The sequence below is a fragment of the Ammospiza caudacuta genome, chromosome 3, assembly GCF_027887145.1.
Source record: "Ammospiza caudacuta isolate bAmmCau1 chromosome 3, bAmmCau1.pri, whole genome shotgun sequence".
Lineage (NCBI taxonomy): Eukaryota > Metazoa > Chordata > Aves > Passeriformes > Passerellidae > Ammospiza > Ammospiza caudacuta.
The window spans coordinates 113,808,612-113,828,479 of NC_080595.1; the positions used below are offsets into that span (position 1 = coordinate 113,808,612).

At 38.6% G+C, this 19,868-nt stretch overlaps 1 protein-coding gene across 1 annotated transcript in view; it reads left to right on the forward strand.

Moving 5' to 3' along the window:
* The window catches only part of TFAP2D (transcription factor AP-2 delta), a 45,578-nt gene extending 40,757 nt beyond the window's left edge, over window positions 1-4,821 (forward strand). Inside the window, exon 7 of the mRNA XM_058801520.1 lies at window positions 4,602-4,821. Coding sequence (XP_058657503.1) covers window positions 4,602-4,821 — 220 coding nt within the window. The remainder of the gene's footprint in view (window positions 1-4,601) is intronic.
* The last annotated feature ends 15,047 nt before the right edge of the window (window positions 4,822-19,868 follow it).

The window sequence follows — 19,868 nt, forward strand, 5'->3', positions numbered from 1 at the left end:
GCAATGTTGGTGAGAGCTGCCATATTTAACGATTACTGGTAACTAGAAGGCTAAACTGTAAAGGAAATAGACCCCTTACTCACTCCAAAACATTCTTTTCCTATGAGCATTAGTTTTTTAAACCAGAAGTTTCAGATTCTGCTCTGGATAAAGTAGCAATATCTTGGTGCTTTTATGTAATCTGGATGTCTGAGCTTCTCATGTAGTCAATGAAGATCTAGGGCAAGACATAGCTGAGCTTTTTTAGATGCTATTAGGTATTCCATCCACCCACTGCTGCTTTAAAAGGGTCCTGGTCCCATCTAACCCTGTATTATTACCTGTTCACATAGATGTTAACAGGTATTATTACCTGTTCACATGACATAGATGTCTGGGTACCCCAGAACATCTCAAAGAGCACCCAAATCACATTCTTAAGATGGAGCCCCTAGTGTAGCCAGGAGAATGGTGCAGCTAACCATAAAGGAGACACATCCATTTAATGTGCTAATTCATTCTTCAGACTTCTGGGACTGTATTGAGAAAAGCCCCAGGGCTCAATTTATTTGTGTAAACAATTTGAGATACACCAGGGTAACCTGCCCAGCACTAAAACATCTAGAAGCAGGCTGGACTTCACTCTTATGTCATATCTATCAAATCTGTGCAGGTGTTCCAAATGTCACAGGACATATCAAATCACTGTAGACTCTTACAGACAGAAAACTACATTAAGTCCCCTTTGGTGGTAACAGGAGTTTGGCACTGTTGATGTTTACACCTACAAGTTGGCACCTACACTTATGTACCTTAATATCAGATTTTGTCCCATTCTGGTATTTTCAACAGTCTTGTTCAGCATTTCAGAACATTAAAGTTTGTTCCTACCCCTCGAGATAATTTCTGAGACAACCCCTGTAAGTTTTGAAGGTAGTATTCCCACTTTACTTCTCAGGGTCTATTGAGCTGTCAAACAAACACAGTATCATTCCTTTTGTTCCCAAATTGAAAGTTTCAAAAATTTTAGGCCAGAAAGTTTCTTTTCCATTTAACCCTGTATTAAACTTACTGTTTTACTTGACCTTCTCAGCCTCTACAATGCCCTGAAAGCAGATTGTAGCCAGGTGGGAGTCGGTCTTTCTTCCCAGGTAACAAGCGATAGCATGCAAGGAAACAACCTTGAGTTGAGCCAGGAGAGGTTGAGATTGGATATTAGGAAAAACTTAGCTGAAAGGGTGGTCAGGTATTGGAACAGGCTGCCCAGAGAAATGGTGAAAGTGTTCAATAATCCCTGAAAGTGTTCAATAATCAAGTGGAGGTGGCTTTTGGGGACATGGTTTAGTGATGGGCTTGGCAGTGCTGGGGGAATTGTTGGACCTGATGATCGTGGTGGTATTTCTCAACCTAAATGATTCTATGATTATATTATTTGAATCTACTGGAAATAAATGAATGAATGAATGAATGAATGAATGAATGAATGCATGAATGAATGCAGATATTTCCAGGTTCTATAATACATACACCAGTTTTTTTTTATTTGCAATATCATAAAGATTTTTACATGTCTCGGTATAGTCAGTTCCTGAAATCAGGACCCAGAAGATCACACAAGCAGTACAAAAACAGTGCAATAACATAACTAGTAATGATACTTTTAATTTCCATTTTCTTGCTCACTCTTTCTGCAAACTCCATCACATTTTAATTTCTCTGGACTTCTGAAGACCAGAAATTATTATAAAATGCAACACAAAATCATTAAATCACCTGACTCCTAAAGTGACTTGAAAGGCCTTAAAGCACTCATATATGCTACTGATGATCTAGTTTTTACAGCTATTTAAAACATTACTTACAATGATGATGTTTATATTTCTGGTATGCCAGGCATGCCTAAAAAGAAAATAAAATTAAACTGGGGTATGTTTACCTCTTTGCAATGCTAAATTATAAAGATCCAGATATTGATACCAGTTCAAACTTCAAGCATCCAAACTTTATGTGGTATTATTAATTGATGTCTGCAAAATATTGCTTGTAAATATTTAATTATAATTTTCCTCGCATTACTAACTGGGAATAAATATAAATTCCTGCTTTGAAAAGTGCCTGGAGACTGGTGGATAAATGTTCTAAATGCTAGTTATTTGTATATAACCTTTTGGAGACCTTTTATAAAAGACTATGCCACTCCCAATCTGAAATGAAGACATATTTCCATATTGAGCACTCATTTTGGTTAGAATTTACATATTTTTTGTGTCTTCACTAAGATGCAAGCTTTCCTATCAAACAGGTTTCCCATGTCTAGCAGACAGAAAGATGACCCCAAAAAATATCTTGAAGTCTTTTCCATGTGGTTTTTTTTGATACTTAAAACATCCTACCAATTGTCCATGTACCGTAAAACCTCTTTCCCCTTAGTCCCTATATTTTCACCTTTTTTCTAAAAAGCCTGGAAAGACTAAGAAGCCAAAGTGGAGAGGAAACAGGTCACTGGGGTGAAATATTCATATTTCTAACCCTCACATGGGTCTCTGCATCAGATCAGGATTTACTGATGTGGTGCCCAAGACAGCCAAAGAGTGACTGTAGGGACAAAATCTTAATAAGCAGGGAATAGGAAACAATTATTTTTCCTTGGCAAAATCACTGTGATATGGGCTTTCTTTTCCCTTCACTGAAATCAATATAAAGTATTGATTTCCCAAAAATGTCCACAAACTCAAAAATTAGCTTCTGTTCCTTTCATCTTCTTTCTTCTCTGAGATTAAAATAACTGAAATCACTTTTGAAAATTTCAATGGCATTTCAATCTTTGAAATAATTTTTAATTTTTGTTTCTAAATTAAAACTAAAAATCTGGATTATTAGGGCAGAGGTTTTTGTTTTCACATGCCACTTATGAAATGAATCATTATAACCAGGAGAACAACTTCGTTGCCCCATAATAACTTTAGGTTTTTTGGTCCTTTCATGATCATCTTATACTGCACATGTAATACTTAGGCAAATGGCACCAAGGACAATTGCCTAAAAAACAATTTCTAGTGGCAGGTCCCATATCCTGTGGTAGGTGGGACATCCTGCAGGTTTGCATGCAGCTCTGGGGTACCCAGTGCAGGAAAGATGTGGAGCTGTTGGAGTAAATCCAGATGAGTCCTTGAAGATGGTTAGAGGGCTGGAACAGTTCTTCTACAAGGAAAGGCTGATTGGGATTGTTCAGCCTGGAGAAGAAAAGGCTCTGAGGAGGCCTTAGAGCCCTTCCAGTACCCTGACAAGCTCCATGATAGCTGGAGAGGGACTTTGGATAAGGGCATAGAGTGACAGGAAAAGGAGGAATGGCTTCCCACTGACTGAGGGCAGAGTTAGATGGGATATTGGGAAGAAATTCCTCACACTGAGGGTGGGGAGGCCCTGGCACAGGTTGCCCAGTGAAGCTGTGGCTGACCCTGGCTCTCTGGAAGTGTCCAAGGCCAGGTTGGATGGGGCTGGGAGCAACCTGGGATAGTGGAGGCTGTCCCTGCCCATGGCAGGGGGATGGAATGAGATGTTCTTTAAGGTCATTTCCAACCCAGATAATTCTGGCTCCTATGATCTTCACAGAAATGGTATCCAAGAGGTGGAAAACTTGTGGAAAACTTGCACACCTCTGGATCTACAGGTGGCAGCCAGGAACAATGTCAATAAAAATTCTGTGTTTTTAAAATCCCCTATTTAAATGTTTAGATGGAAGATACAACAGGGCAAATCCATAACAGTAAATTCTACACTACCAGGGAAGCACAATTAGAACTGTGTTATTTTTGGCAATAATTGGTTAGGATTATTCATTAATTCAGCCTGGCTATACCAGCCCTATGTGAAACATTTTCTGTTCATTGCTTGAGCATGGGTATTGGCCAAGGGTATTGGCTGGTGTCTATTCCCAACAGGAACTTCAGATCTCACCCTGTTGGAGTGGTCCATGAGTGCAGCAGCAGGGATATGACCAAATCATGCCAATTGTGCTGAGGGTTGGAGATCCTTGGCTTTGCTGAATTTCCTAGTACAGATACAGTCATATCTTCATTTCGAATAACCAGGTCATGTTTAAGAGCTATAAAATCACAGAATCATTAAGAGTGGAAAAGATCTCCAAGATCATCAAGTCAACCAAGTATGATCCAGAATTTTGAATAAACCACACAGAATTCCTTTTATTTACTCAAGAAGGGGGAGCCAGACTTTATGACACTGGAAAATTAGCAATGCTGAAGAGCCAAGGGCATGGATTCTGTCTTGGCTTCTCTTAAGTCAACAGCCCTGTGTCAGTCTGCACTTGCTGAGAGTCTGTCCCGTGGTGTTTCAGAACTGAGGCTCCACCAAAAACAACCTTTGAAGCTGCATGCAGTCTGCTCTTTGGCTCTATTCCTTTCTTTTCTGTTTCTCCCACAGGTAATAAATAGTTTAGAGAGCAAATCTTGAATTTCAGTATAGCAAAATGAGCGTACTGTAAACTCCTCGGTGTTTGTGGGCGCATTGATATTTATGTGCGTGTGTGTATTTCTTTCCCTTTTTTTTTCCTTTTTTTTTTTTTTTTTTTTCTTCTTCTTCTGTCTCCTTCCCATTTGTAGTTTGATCACTCACGGTTTCGGAACTCCTGCAATATGTGCTGCCCTAAGCACTTTCCAAACTGTTCTCAGTGAAATGCTGAACTACTTGGAAAAGCACACATCGCACAAAAACGGAGGAGCGGCGGAATCCGGCCAAGGACACGCCAACTCGGAGAAAGCCCCCCTGCGGAAAACTTCAGAGGCTGCTGTGAAAGAGGGCAAAACAGAAAAGACAGACTAGCTACATCAAACAGAATCTATTTCGAGAGAGTTCTTGCTGCTGATATTTTTTTTAAATATATATATCATTGAGGGCAATTTATCTCCAGTGGACCAAATCCAGAGGAAAAGGAAAAAAAAAAAAAAAGAAGGGGGGGGAAAAAAGAAAAAAATAGTAAAAAAAGAAAATAAAAAGAAAATAAAAAAGAAAGATTAAAACAGAGAGAGAGAGCGTGAGAGAGGAAAGTATTCAACCCTAAGAACAGCAGTGTACAGTAATTGTGTGATGAAATTGTCACTTTTTTAAAATTTATGTTGCTCTAAACTGCTTTTTTGTGCACGTAGTATTTGATTGTTCTGAATGATACACTAACACTGTTTTTTATAAGCACTTCTGGACTTGGCTGAGGTGGCACATGAAATTTGAAGCACTTTCTTCTCCGGCAGCAGAGTTAGGGTCAGTGCATCAGTTGTGGGACACACAGTTCCAGCATCCCGACTTTGCTCTCATGCTGGATAGATTGAAAGAAAGGCTTCCTCTGGTCCATGGGAAATGCCTGATCTACTCACCATTGAAAAAACAACATGGAAATCTGGTAAAAAGGAATTCTTGGGTCATGGGACAAATGAACCATCCTGTACATGGGAATGCAAAATAAAGCTGCACTGGAATGAGGCCAGAACCTGTTGGGAATCTGTCCTGACCATTCAAGCAGCAGCCATGGTGTCTCTTGTGAAAAGAGCATGGCAGACTAAAAGGAAAACAAACCTTGATAGTCTCAGTAAGAGCCTTGATCCCTCTGTGAACTTCAGTTTAAATGACAGCATGGACTTCTGTTCTCTGTTTTCTCAGCTCCTGGTACCACAGCACTCTGCCATACCTGGGTCTCTGTTCAACACAATCAGTGCAGGCAATTGGAGTCACCTTTTGTGTTGCCCTGATTTTATGATGCTTTCTTTTCTGCAACAGCTTGTTTCTGCAGCTTTATTGTCTTTAGAAATCCAGCTGAGGTGCAGAGGTCTAACAGAATCCACTCACTGGAAATAAAATAAAAACAAAACAACAAATAAGACAGATTGGCTTAGTCCACAACAGCTGAGTGGTAATAACCTTGCTAATGTACTTTTGAAATATTACTTTACCACCTACCATACATCCTCATGCAGAAAACATGGGAGGTATAGTTTGAGCTCAAGACTCTGAGTCTAGGGACTTTTTCAAGTCACATTCTAACTCCTTCAATGAGACTTCATTCCATTCTTTTTATTGTTTCTCTAACATCACCTTATTGAGAAAGTTAGGAAGGAATGGGCTTGGTGTTGTCCATCTAAACTCTACTTGAGATCAGCAGAACCAGACCTTTTCTTCCAAGGGACAATTCGGCTCTTTCTGTGATAGGAAAAACTATAGTTGTCCATGTGTAAATGTTTAGAGCCATTTGAGAAGTTTTATGTATCTAAGACAGGATTTTGACAGTTATAACATGAAACCTTTGGAGAATTGGACTCACTTGGAGGAAGAGCTGGAGGATCCCAGAGACAGCAGTAGATAACTGTGGGTGACAAAATCTCTCACGCACATTTTCAATTTCTAGAAGTTGTTAGCATGGATTATACCTTGGATGATCAGTTTAGACTAAACCTAGGGACTGTGGCAAATACCTGCAGTGTTAGAGCCAGATGCAAGGAATTAAATTGAATTAACAGTGTCACCCTCACCTTTCAAATTATGGAAGGCAATAGAGTGATGATGGCATGATGCTGCTCCTCTCAAGGTCAGGAAGGACATTGCCATCACCATGAGAAAACACTCTAGAAAGTAAGGAGTCCCTGATTGTTTATTTAAAGAAATCTGGAAAAAAAAAAAAATCCTATGCTTTTGCCCAGAGTTGTCCTTGCTCAGGGGAGGTGTATAACTCAGATACCTCCTTTAGTGCTATCCAGTCACCCTCCTGCATTGAGGGAAACAGGTGTATCTCCATGGGACTCCATCTCCTTAACACACCAAGATCAGATAACGGCCTCAAAAAATTTAATTTCATTACATTAATTTAATTAATATGTACCAACACTTCTGGAGAAAAGCTAAAATCAAATTAACATTCCTCAGAGATGTCTTCAGCAGAAACGTTGTGGAACTGTCCTAGAACATTAAATACTTGAGTGTGAAAGTAGGTAACCGTAATTAAAAGTGAAAAGGAAACTCATTCTGCTTTTTCTATTGCCCAAACTGAGGGAGAGGAAAGGGAAAAATCAAAAGTTTGACTGTGCAGATTTGCCACATCTGTAAAATACGTGCTGTAAAGCAATTTAATTTGAACCTCTATTTCAAGATGTGGATAAATTTAAATTAGTTTTTGTTGGGGAAGAAAAATATAAGGAAAATGTTTTTAAGATACTTTTCAGTTTTTTCCCCTAAAATATCAACTTTTTGGAGAAGGAGGAACAAATGATTGGGCATATAAATCTAAAACTGTTGTTAAAGCAACATTTTGTTACCATCAAATTAAAGTGCTTAACATTGCAAATAATATGTATACAGCCTAATATGAAATATTTGCCTATTTAGGATATTGTCCAAGATCCCAACAATAATTTATTTCAAGATTTGTGTCTCTCACTGTTACATAATCACTATGAGTGTCTGCTCCTCAGGCAACAGATTATTTTTGGCCTGGATTACCCTTTCATCTATTACTATTTATAAATCTGAGCACACTTCAAGCCCCAGAATTTCCAGTTTTTGGCTTAATGACCCCTGTATATTTTTATTAATTGTCCATATAGATCTGATTCTACCTGGTTGAACTGCTATATGCTCTTACCATTAAGAAGTTGTTTCTATTTCCATGTCAAACATTCTGTTTTTTTCCCTTAGTACTTTAGCACATTTTAAAAGGAAAATTCTTTTTTAAATATGGCTAGAAGTTTGCTGACCTTGGCAGGCTCTCTAATTTCTATTTTTAATTACACTTAATAATTTTATTGAGCGAACAATAATTATCACTGCCTTTTCTGCTGAACTAGCTATCTGAGCAGTTTGGCATCAAAATACCTTTAGTTTTTGGCACTGGAACCCTCAGTGAGGTTTTAAGCAATGAATTCGCTGATGCTCCTGTTAAAACCTCAGCCTAGGTTCCCACTTACATTCCTGGACTGTCCATGGGAACATGCCCATGTTCCCATGATGTACGTTTGGGGATTTTATTATTTTCTGAGTCCTTGTCTCTGTGGAAACATTGCCATCTCGATTAACGTGAAGGAAGTTCATGATTTGAAGTTAGTGGGTACTCTCTGGTGTCAGATTGAAGTATACTTGTACCTCTTTGACTTGGGAATTTATCTGATCAGAAAAGGGAAAAAAAAATCTTCCTTTAAGAGATTATGGAAGTGTTTATCCAATGTCAAAATCATCAAAGGAGTAGAGAAAAGTGTCCAAAGTTTCATGGCCAGGAATATGAGTCATTATGATTGTTGGATCCCAAAAATTGATTCATAACCCAAGTGCTGTTTGAGTAGTTGGATCCTTCTGTGCTTCAGCCCATTGCTCAGCTCTGTATGAGTTACACCTTTCCCACCACCAATCTCAAAACATTTTAAGTAGGCCCCTGAACTTACTCCTTATCCTAAGTCCTGGCACATTTGACTCACAAAGAGCAGCTTCTGACTCTTGGCTTTATTAGCAAATCACTCATGGAGCAAACACACTAACTACAAACTTACTTTTCTAGAGCAAGGTTACTCACTGTGAGTACAAGCAGCTCTTGTGCTGACTAAGCTTAGCAGGTGAGTCTGGCAGAGTAGGAGCAACTTTCTCACCTCTACCCTGAGATTTGGTTCTCTGTTCACACAGCCCTCTTTCAGCACCATTACACGACAGAGAGGTAATGTAGTAGAGTTTTCTCAGATGATGAGACAGAGCTCATCATCTGGAACAGAGCTCATGTGGCCTGTTAAAACACAAGCAGTGATGACTCTGCCACCCACAACTGAAGACTGTCAAGAATTTTGTCCTTTGTGCTGCCATCTCTAACCCTAACTCCTTCTAGATGTCATTCTGTTGCCTTGGAGAACTGGCAGAAGGGGTGAATTTAGACCTTTCATTTGCTTCCTTTTTAGAGATAAACACCAACATTTGTTGGGAAAAGACTTCAGCTCTCCAAATCAACATGGAATCTGCTCTTTGAAGTTTCTCTTTGACTTTTCCTAAAACCAGAAAAATCTGCTAAAAAGCAGGCACAATGTATAGTCCTTCCAAATCCTGGACCTCTGTGTAAATATTTCCCCAGTTCATCTCCTCCTTTGGACGTGACTCAGTGGCACAGGCGCAGCTCACAATTTTGCAGCCAGGCTCAAGAAGGGCTGTTTATTGTCCTAAGAGCCAGTTTTAACTTTGCAATCTCTAACTGCTATTTTTTGTTTGTTTGTTTGTTTGTTTCCTAATACCAACAAGCAATTTTGGTCTTAGATGTCTTAGGGATCCAAAAGGGCTGCTGGTAAATTCCAAGGTCATTTGACTTTCATTTATCCTTTGGGGAAATAGTTCTGCTGCTCTGATTCTTTATTTCTAAGGACAAGAAGAAACAGCATTTGTAGAAGACACAAGCCTGCAACACAAGGAAGAATCAATAAATTATACAGGAACTGTATTTATAAAAGTATCCTTTGCCTCTGCCCTCATTACAGGTTTAACAAGAATTCACATACAGCTGTGTGGGGAATGAGGGACGAAGATAAAGTCATTTTCCTTTGCCAGGTGAAGGTCATTTGGAAAGATCTGATCTTTTTATTGCTATTCTTTAATTTTCTTTATTTTGTACAATTAATTCTGTTCTGTACAGCAGCTGTTGTGATTGTATTTAAATGTGAGTGCGCACTTGGTCACCAACAAACAATGTCCTCTTTATTGCTTTGGAGTTTTGGTTTGTTTTTTTTCCTTCCATTTAATTTAATTTATAATTCAGTGGTGAAAAACATAATCTTTTATATTTCTATTTCCTATACAAGCTACCTGTTTTACATGAGTCTATGAAGATAATGACCACATTTGATCAAACATTTCACGGCAATAAAATCTATGTTGATTTAACCCTGATCTGTCTGGTGCTTCAAAATAATTTCCATCTCTGAAAAAAGATTGTCAAACTTGACCAGGAGCCAGATCTATGATGTTACAAGACATAGAATTTTCATTAAACAGGTAAGACATAGAAAGCAGAGAAACTATAAAAATATTATTCTGAAATTACAGCAAGGAAATCTGTTTATACAGAGATTAAAGTTTGGATTTATTGCACCTAAATGTGACTATATTAAATAGTTATTTGGTCTAGAATCTGCTACCCAGATTTAATGTTATTATGTAAAGAGGAAGATCTAATGCAAGGCAATTCATATTGTCCTAAAGCAGGAATCCAAAGTGGTTAGGATGATTTATATTAGATAAGTGGTGGGTTAGATTAGGAAAAGTAGCAGGAATCCTCATGTCTGTTCACTCATAATGGATGCACCCTGGAAAACTTGCTAAGCCTTGATATTTAATATTTAGAGGCCCTCAGATGTGCTTTTCCCATAACTGTGGGAAAGGTTGTAACAATGCTGGCAATCAAATCCTCATCCTTACAGCCTCAAACTAATTATTTAATCTCCTCCCTGACAATTTTCAGCAGTTCATTTCCAAGTGCTACTTCAGCCAAGGGTCTGGGCTAAATGCCACTGCTCCCACTCGAGATCTTTATTCCAATATTGTGGCACAAGGTTTGACTCTTTCCAGGCAGAAACAACAGTCATAAAAAAATCTTTAGATTTAAACAATATCCTCTTCCAGGTATGACTTAAAGCAACTCTAGCTCAGAGGTTTAGCCAAGATATCCAAGAACAAATGGATCTAAATATTTTCACTAAAAATTAAAAAAACCAAAAATGATGTGGTTTTAACAGCAATTTTATAGACATATATATTCAAAACTTTGGGAGCCTGATGACAATCCTTCATTTTGTGTTTCAGAATTGAGCAATCCTAGACAAGTCACCAAGGGCAAAGCTGTAGTGAGAAAAACTTCAGAAGAGTTTCAGGCAGAAAAGGAAATGCATTGGGAGGAAGTTCCCACATATTTAAACTTATTTTAATCCAATTATCACCTCTGTTCCCTAACAAATGAACTCTCAATAATTAATATTATCCCTGTAATCTTCTAGGAAATATAATTCCTCAGGTGTTGCAGTGAATATTTCTAACCAATTCTGTCTGTGCTTTTCTCCAAAATCAGAGGAAATGCAACTGTGACAAATTCATCAGTATTTTAAACACAGTCACAAGAGAGGCTGCCTTTCCTATCTCTCTTCACTTTGGTGTGTTAATTTTTCCACTCAATTCATTAAAACAAAAAGTAAACAATTCCACTGAGATTTGCAGTGCCAAAGCACAAGTCAATGTGCAAAAGTAGCCTCTAAGTTGTAGATAGTGAACCATACAAGAAGATGAAAAGGAAAAAAATTAATAGAAAAAAAATTAATCTCTGTCAGATTTTATATGCAAACTGCATACAGAGAGCTTGGGCAAATGTGCATTCAGAGTAAGTGACCAGGCAAAAAAATTGATAAAATCTGTAAAAAACTGAATGTCCCGAACTCCAGGAATTAGCAGAGTTATTCAAGTATGTATGGTAATATTATCCTTTATTTCAACAGCAGAGCTCCCACTTGTTATAAAAGCTGGGTATTTATATTTTGCTAGAAAGTGCAGTTTAGTTTCTAGGCAGGGACGAAAAGCCTAATCTAACAAAATCTAACCTCTTAACTCCTGTTCAGGTTCACCTTCCCATAAAAGAACATGAATAAGAAATTAATGGGAAATTCAAGTCTTAATGGAAAGGGCATTTTGCTCTGGGCAGAGTTTATGTTGTGGAGTTTTATAATGGAAAGATATTTGAATTAGTGATATATAAATGCATCTCCTGGAGCAACTCAAAATATCAAGATTTGGAGGCTGGCCCTGTCTACCCTGTCTGACTACCACTGCTCCTCTAGAGGGATCAGGGCCTTATTTGACCTGCATCTGTCAACCCCTTTTGTATACTTTGTATTCTCAAGGAAACCTTGGTGAAGGTTTTCCTTTCCTCAAGGAAATGCTGGTGAGCATCATCTCCCAGCAAGAAAAAACATACATTGCATTTGTCTGTCTACATGCACAGTAGTAATATTTTAATTCAGAGGCTCCCACCTTAATCTCCATCTTAATCTGGAGAAAAGGAAGCTGAAGGAAGACCTTATTGTTCTCTGCAACTCCCTGAAATAAGGCAGTAGTCAGGGGGCTGTCAGTCTCTTCTCCCAGGTAACAAGTGACAGGAAGAGGGGAAATGGCTTCCAGCCACACCAGGGGAGATTTAGATTAGATATGTAGAGAACTTTCATCATGGAAAGTGTTGTAAAGCATTGGAACAGGCTGCCCAGGGACATGGGGAAAATAACATGTGGAAGTGTCACTTGAGGACGTGGTTTAGAGGTGAACATGGTTGGACTTGATGGTCATAAATATTTTTTCCAACCATTCTGTGATTCTGCCATCTAAAGTCTTAGACTGGGCATGTGATGGCAGGAAGATGATCCCATTACTGCTATCACCCAGAGCTATCTATTTTTCACATGTGGGGTTTTTTTCTTATTAATTAATGCATTTAACACAAATATTAATGAATCACTCTGGGCTATCATTATGGTCAGATAAATTAAGGTGTTATCAAAGCACTGAATCTTTGCCAATTAACACATGCAGTGTGAAGCCAGTAATAAAACTGCACAGAAAATTAGGAATGGCCAGTAGAGAGCACTTTAGTGGAACTGGATGCTCTGTGAATAAACTGCTGGAAGTTTGCCAAGATATTATTTCCTTATTTGTCAAATTTGGATCTGAGAAATAAGTGGGAAAACTTTCCCTGAAAATTGCCTATGATGTGAAAATAAAAAGGAAAGATGAGCAGACATATAAAAATATTGCACAATGAGCTATAAACAGGTGTATGAGGAAAACAGCTTAAAAATTATTATTTTTATTCACATTAAAATTTATGTTTCTCCCTCTTTATTCTTTCAATTAAACCAGAAACCAGAGATCCTCTGTGGCAAAACCACTTTTGAAAACTGCATTGGGTGTGTATGCTTATGGTGACACCAACTGTTTTGAGTAAAAAATAAAAAACTTTGATGCCTGATTAACAAGCCAAGTGTACTGTGGCAGCAGAAGAAGCTTTTGTGGACCCACTTTTGTAACAAAATGAATTGAGAGGTACCACTGGTCTTTGCCTACTTTTCATTGTTACCATACAATTATTTTTTAACTCCACTTAATCTGCCTCTCAGAACTCCTAAACAAAAGCACAGGTTTGCCCAGATCTCCAATTTTAGACATAGAAGTCAGGTACAAATTTGGACAGGTTGGTTAGAACAACTCCTTTGACTCTAGGGGAAGCTTAGCTTGATTAAACACCTAAATTTATGTAGAATGGGGAAAGCCCCGCACTAAACTTACCTTCAGTTAAAACTAAATGAGAGGAGCTTCTAATCACTGCTAGTTCAGCTCAGGACTGAAATTGGTGCTATTGAAGAAAGAGTTTCAGCAACTTTATCTCTTGTCCATCCTGCCCTCCAGTTTTCCAGGTTCAATTCATCCACCAGACTGGACAGCGTTTCCAGTCACAGTTTGCTGGTGTTACAGCCCCTGCTCCAGATTCTGCACTGTTATTAACCTGCTGAGTTGAGTCAAGTTTGTTGTCTTGAGGAAAAAAAAGAATCAGAGCACCCCAAAAATGGCTACTGCATAAACAAGCAAGAATGAGAATAGGAAGAATATTCCTCATGTAAATCAACAGGGTCACAGAAAGACTGCACCAGTGGGAAACCAAGGAGTCACAAATAAAGTTTTGAATAATTTGGTTTATTAGTTGATGGGGTTTTTTGCAGTTTTGGTTTTATTCATTGGTGTTTCTAAACAGATTGGTCTCTTGTCCTGAGGCCAGCTGTCACGGCCTGGCCACACCTCTACAATTAAACTTCAGCTGGAAACCAGACAGGGAATCCATCCTTAGACTGCTGTAAAGGTGTTTGCACCACATAACCAAGGATGTAAGGATGTAATAAGTTCCCTGATATATGATGTGTTCTGCAAGACAGGCAAGAGGATGATCTATCCAGCCATTCCAGATATTTCAAATAGCAAAATCAGTATTTGGGGCAGTGAATATATTTCAGTCTTTATTTATTAGTACACTTCAGCTCTGTGCACTTTTTTTTGTTGTTGTTAATTGCCTGCCAAAACTTAAGCTGCATCTCGTTCATTACTCATTCAATTATAATAGAAGATGGATTTTGACTTTTCAGTTTCAGCTGCTGTTAGTAACTTCTGGGTAGAATTTCTCAGGAGTCTGTAACCTCAGCTTTCATAAGCAGCTTCTTGCCTCTTAGCTGCTTCTTTTGAGTAGCTGATTATGTTTCACTGCATAAAAGGTTCCTGTCAGTCACTTCTGACATGCAGATCATCTGAACTTTGTGCAAAGTGCAGTAAAGACAGCCTACCCTCAGGAAGGGCATTAAAAACATTCCCTAAAATATCTGCACCTAATTCAGATCAGACAAACGTGCCACAGCCACTATCAACAAGGACAATGTGGGGAGAGAGCCCAAGATGAAGCCAAAGCCAGAAGAAGTCAATCACAAATTAGTTTTTGGAGTCAGGTACATTTTTCATTTCATAATGCTGAAACAAGTGTTACAGAATTATGGTGTGGCTCTCCCACAGCTCCTGTGTCATATCTGTCAGCCCCATATTTCAGGGAGTCTTGTCAGGATCAGAGGGAACCTCAATGAGGCGAACATTCCCAGCCTCCAACTGAGAGGCTGAATCAGCTGTAGCTGCTGAATGACCCCTGGATCAAAGTAAAAGTCTCACCTTGTAGACAAAATAAACAGTTATATTATTTAAATTTTAATAATGTGTGTCAATGAAGATTATCTGTGATAATAATAATAATAATAATAATAATAATAATAATAATAATAATAATAATGACAGTCTGTTTATATCCCAAAATGCTAAAGCTTTCTTGTAATGTTAGTGGTACTCCAATAATTCTTAGGATGACAAACAAAAGTCTGATCCACTGAATAATATTTAATGATTAGATAAAGTGTGTCTATTATTCACCATGGGGAACAATGTCCTCTAAATATCAGTTCAAATAGAACCACCTAGTTTCCTCTTTTCACCTAGTTACACAATACCCCTAAAGAGTGATAATTCCTTTTATTTTCCAATATCACAATATATCCTTGAGTTCTGATACTCAAGTACCTTGGGGCTATCTTAATGACCCTGTTCAGCCTTTACTTGAGTCAATTACAAAATCCCCATGGACTTCAATAGGGCCAGAATTAATTCCAGACAGCTCTGTTTATTAGCAATATTTTTTCCCACTTATTCTATGAGACTTTTTGTATTCGTCCCAAAAGCATTACAGCATGGCTGCTCCCCTTCAAATGAGGTGGCTGCATCCACACTTCACAAGAGGAAAGGTCTCTGATATGTGCTACCCCTTTTCCCTGATGCTTGGGAGACTGCTAGTTAATCCAAGCCAAAACTTTTCCAGGAGCTCTTCTAACCTTGGGAGAGTGTGGGAGATCAGTAGAGATGGCAGAGCAATGCTCAAGCTGTTTGCTGTTTTATTATTCCTTCATAACTCCCCAAAATTCTCATTCTCAAAAATAACAATGACAACACAGCTGGAATCTCTCTCGCCCCTGAACTCCATGTGGCTGCTCCCAAACATCTCCTGTCCCACCAAAAACCTGTCCTACAACCACAGTGTGTGTCCTCTACACAGCTGAACTCAGCCTGCTCCTGGGAGGAATACACACAACCCATATATAAATACTGGTCTGGTTTCAATGTGTATTTTCTGCATATGTTTAGAGGTGTGTGTTATCCACACAAGGACATTGTTCCGTGCATTCCAGTTTATTCCCTTTTATTATTCCAGTTTCTGCTCTGCACAGAATCTGTCAGATCATTAGGAGCAATTGTTCTGATTTCATCCCCATGCTGAGGGGGCAAGGTGGCACAAGGAGTGGAAATGTTTTGGTTTCTTTCAGGTGAGTTTTGGTTTTCTTACATCTAATACATGAGGGTTTTTTCCTATACTCCATCTGAAATCATGGAAAGCCACCATTTCCAGGTTTGTGAAATTACAAGAATGAGAAAAAAGGGAGAGGGAGGATTTTAATAGCAGGGATCAGTCCAGTGCAATAATCAAACAAGAGCAGCAGGCCCTGTAACCTCTCACAACAAGTATTAACTTGTGCCTTGAAAAAATTAAACAAATTGTATGGATAAAAAAAGGGAATAATTTCATCTGTGGTTACACAATATCTTACAATATGACAGCTTGGGGAGCTTTCAAAGAAATGATCAGCTGTCTGGAAAATAAATATTTATTTTTTTATAACTTGGTGAAACACAGTAGCTAATTTGTGGCTAAAATTTTCAAAATATGAACAGTAAAATTGACATAATTAGATACTTAACAGTCTGGCATCAGTTCTGTTCCCACTAATGAATTATCTGACTGAGGACTCAATTAATAAAAAAATTAAAGGATGATAATGTAATTAACACTAATCAATATTGGTTTACAGAAAATAGATGTTGTCAAATAAACTTGTTTTTCTTCCTTTTAATGAGATGACAAATTTGATCAAGTTCTAGAGCACATTTAACTTGCCACCACAAGGATCTGACTACAAATATAACAATCCATCAAAATGCTAAATGCCATAAATGCATATAAATCTATCTATTTGATCCAGAAATGGATGAAAAAGATAGAATAATGATTAAACATGCAAATTCCTAAGAGAGTTTCAGGTTTCAGTTCCTGCTCTGGCAATATTTTATATGCTCATTGATGAGAATAAATAACATCATTGATGACAATGTTTGTAATTTGACTGAGAGCTTGGAGAAAAACTGATTAAGGGGAAAAAATGTACCATGACATGGATTATTCAACAAGCTGGATGTCAGTAATCAAGTCATTAAAAGATGAAAATGGAATCTTAGAAGAAAATCTTAGAAGAAAATACACTGTCACAGGTATGAAGCAGCAGCACATAGAATATGAAGCTCATTTCTGACACATCCCTTTCATAAAGCTGTTGGTGAGATGAATAAAGTGATGCGGCATCCCTGGTGTCACTAAAGCATTGTCTGAATCTTTACAGAAAATGCCTGAGCTCCTGGTGGACACCCAGCTGGGTGTGAGCCAGCAATGTGTCCTTCACTCCCAGGTGGAAAAGGAATGTCCTGGGCTGCGCTGGAGGCGCTGGAGGCAGCTGGGAGGGGATCATTCTCCTCTACCCAGCTCTGGTGAGCTCTCAGCTGTGTCCAGTTCAAGGCTTCTCAGTGCCAGAGGGACATGGAACAAACTGCAGAGTGTCCAACAAAGGACCCCTGAGGCGATTCATATTCTGGAGCATCTCTCATGGGGAAAGGCTGAGAAAGCTGTGACGGGTTAGCCTTGAGAAGAGAAGGCTCAAGGGGATTTTATCCATCCCTAAATCCCTGAAGGGAGAGTACAAAGCCAGGCTCCTCTCAGTGATGTCCAGTCAAAGGACCAGAGGTCAAGCGTATCCAGGGTGGCCCTGCTTGAGCAGGGGGGATGAACCATGCTGGCCTCCAGACATCCCTTCCAACTTCAGTCATTCTGTGATCCTGTGAAGTATAACAGAATCTACATAATCTATATAATGAAAGGCAAAACAAGCTTAATTTATTCATCTTAACAGCAAGGTGATACAGGGAACTAACTGCAAGAGTTAACAGATACATCCTATCAAAAGATTTTACTGTTCAAGGATTCCCTTTCCATAAAACCCTGAATGGAAAACAGACATATTTTTATCAGATGTAGCAATTAAGAAAGATATAATTTATTAAATTAGGCAAAGACTTTATGTCCATGGCCTTAAAACCAAGACATTGTTATTATTGGTGCTTCTGCAGGAACACTGTGGCTCATCCAACAATTGTTCCATGCAGATTTTCTGGCCCATGTTCAGCATGAGTTACATTAACTGAGCAATTGCAGCTTTTGTTTCCACAAAGCTGTGATCCTCCCACGTTCCTGGTCTATCTTGTGACTATTTTCATGACTTGCACAAAATAGATTTGCTGCTCTACTTTAGACTAATTCCACATTCAGAGGATACACAAATGGAATCCCCTAGGGAATGAGAGAAGCTGACCAAACAGCAGCACCCTTCATTTGCACAAGAGATCCTACATGGCATAAGGAATGCTGACATCATCTCGGGTTTCCGAGGTATTAGAAACTCTCTTTTTTCCAGCCCCTTGACTGAAGAAGAAGTCGAGAGTCGTTGGCTCTGGTTTTCAAGGTTGTTTCTTTTTTTCTCATCTATTACATTCTTTTTCAGACCTGCTGAGGTCTGTCTGGCAGGTCAGTTTGTGGCACTCTGACTGCCCTTGGGATGGTGTTATCTTTTTATACTAAAAACTACATGTACTTTATTTACAATAATTTTCCAATACCTATCACCTATGTTAGGCAGTCTGTCTCTAACCTAAACCAATCCAGAAGTGCCACCATCACAGCAGAAGACAGAGGGCAAGAAGAACAAGAAGAACAGGACGTGCCCAGATTCCTCCATCTTGGCTCTTGAACCCCCATTCTAAATCCCCAAAATTCTACTTTTTCACCCTGTGACAGATTAACTATTATTCTACTCAAACTCTTGTGGCTTGTAAATCTTCACACAAAGTTGGTAATTTTTTCCATGGGCTAAAATCAAAGGCACAGGTGTCTTTGACTCAGTGCCAAGGTCTCTGAGCCCCTTGCCAGGGTCTTGAGTCCTCCAAGGCAGCCAGAGGAATATCCTGGGTTCCAAGAACCTCATAGGAAACTTTTGCTGGATGTTGTTCTTGGTGCTGCAACATTGATCCCTTTTGTTTTTGTCAGGTGTCTTCCTGATGTTCCTGCCTCTGGGATGTGATCAGGTTGGTTCTGATTAATTGTCTTCAAAGCCAGGCTGGACAGGGCTTGGAGCAACCTGCAGTGGTGGAAGGTGCTCCTGCCCATGGAAGGGGGTTGGAATGAGATGGGTTTTAACGTCTCTCCCAATCCAAACTATTCTGGGGTTCTATCATTCTATAAATCATGATTAACAACAAACAAGGTAAATCAAAGTGGAGTTTCAGTAAAGAAATTGGTGTGGACAAGGTCATGCTCTCAGGATCAATCCAAGTAGGGCTGGGAAAGGGAAGCATCCTCCTAAATTCCAGTTCCCCTCTCCACTACACTAATTAAGGGCCCTTCATTTACACCGCATATGCTTTTAAGAGTATTTCTGGTTTGTGTTTTCACTGAAGTTTTACAGATTAATCATCTTATAATCAACACTAGTTACAAGAGGGGTTTTATTAAAAAGCAAAGACTGAAACAAGGTTAGTCATTCAGAGAACTCTGATACTGCACTTGTGATTCCATCATAAGAGAAAACTCAGGGTAAAGCCCCTTTAAAAATGTAGACCCTCAAAAGAATTAGTGCTTACCTTATCAGTGAAAAAATTGACCACGATGAACATTAATAACAAAGAACAATGTTGTCAAAATGGAACAGCAATTCTGAGAGTCATTTTTTAAGGAGCATTGTCATTACATCTTTAGGAAAGTATTCTGAAATGCCATAAACAAATCTGTTTATCAAAGTGCAGATTTTCATATTTTTTGAATTGTACTCTTCAGGTATCAAAATCAAATCATTAAATGTTCATTTCAAAACTCAGAGTGGGAAAAAAGCTAAAATCTGAATTTTCAAATTTCTCATTTTGGTAGCGGAGAATAAAATGTTTAATTTCAGAACTGTTAAAAATTATTCATTTACACTTGCTCATTCTTATGCCTGTTAGGCAGGAAACATTGACTTTTATTGTGCTTCTGCATTTATAATATGAAAGGAATGATATACAATTACCTTAGGAATACAACTCTAAATTGCATTTCT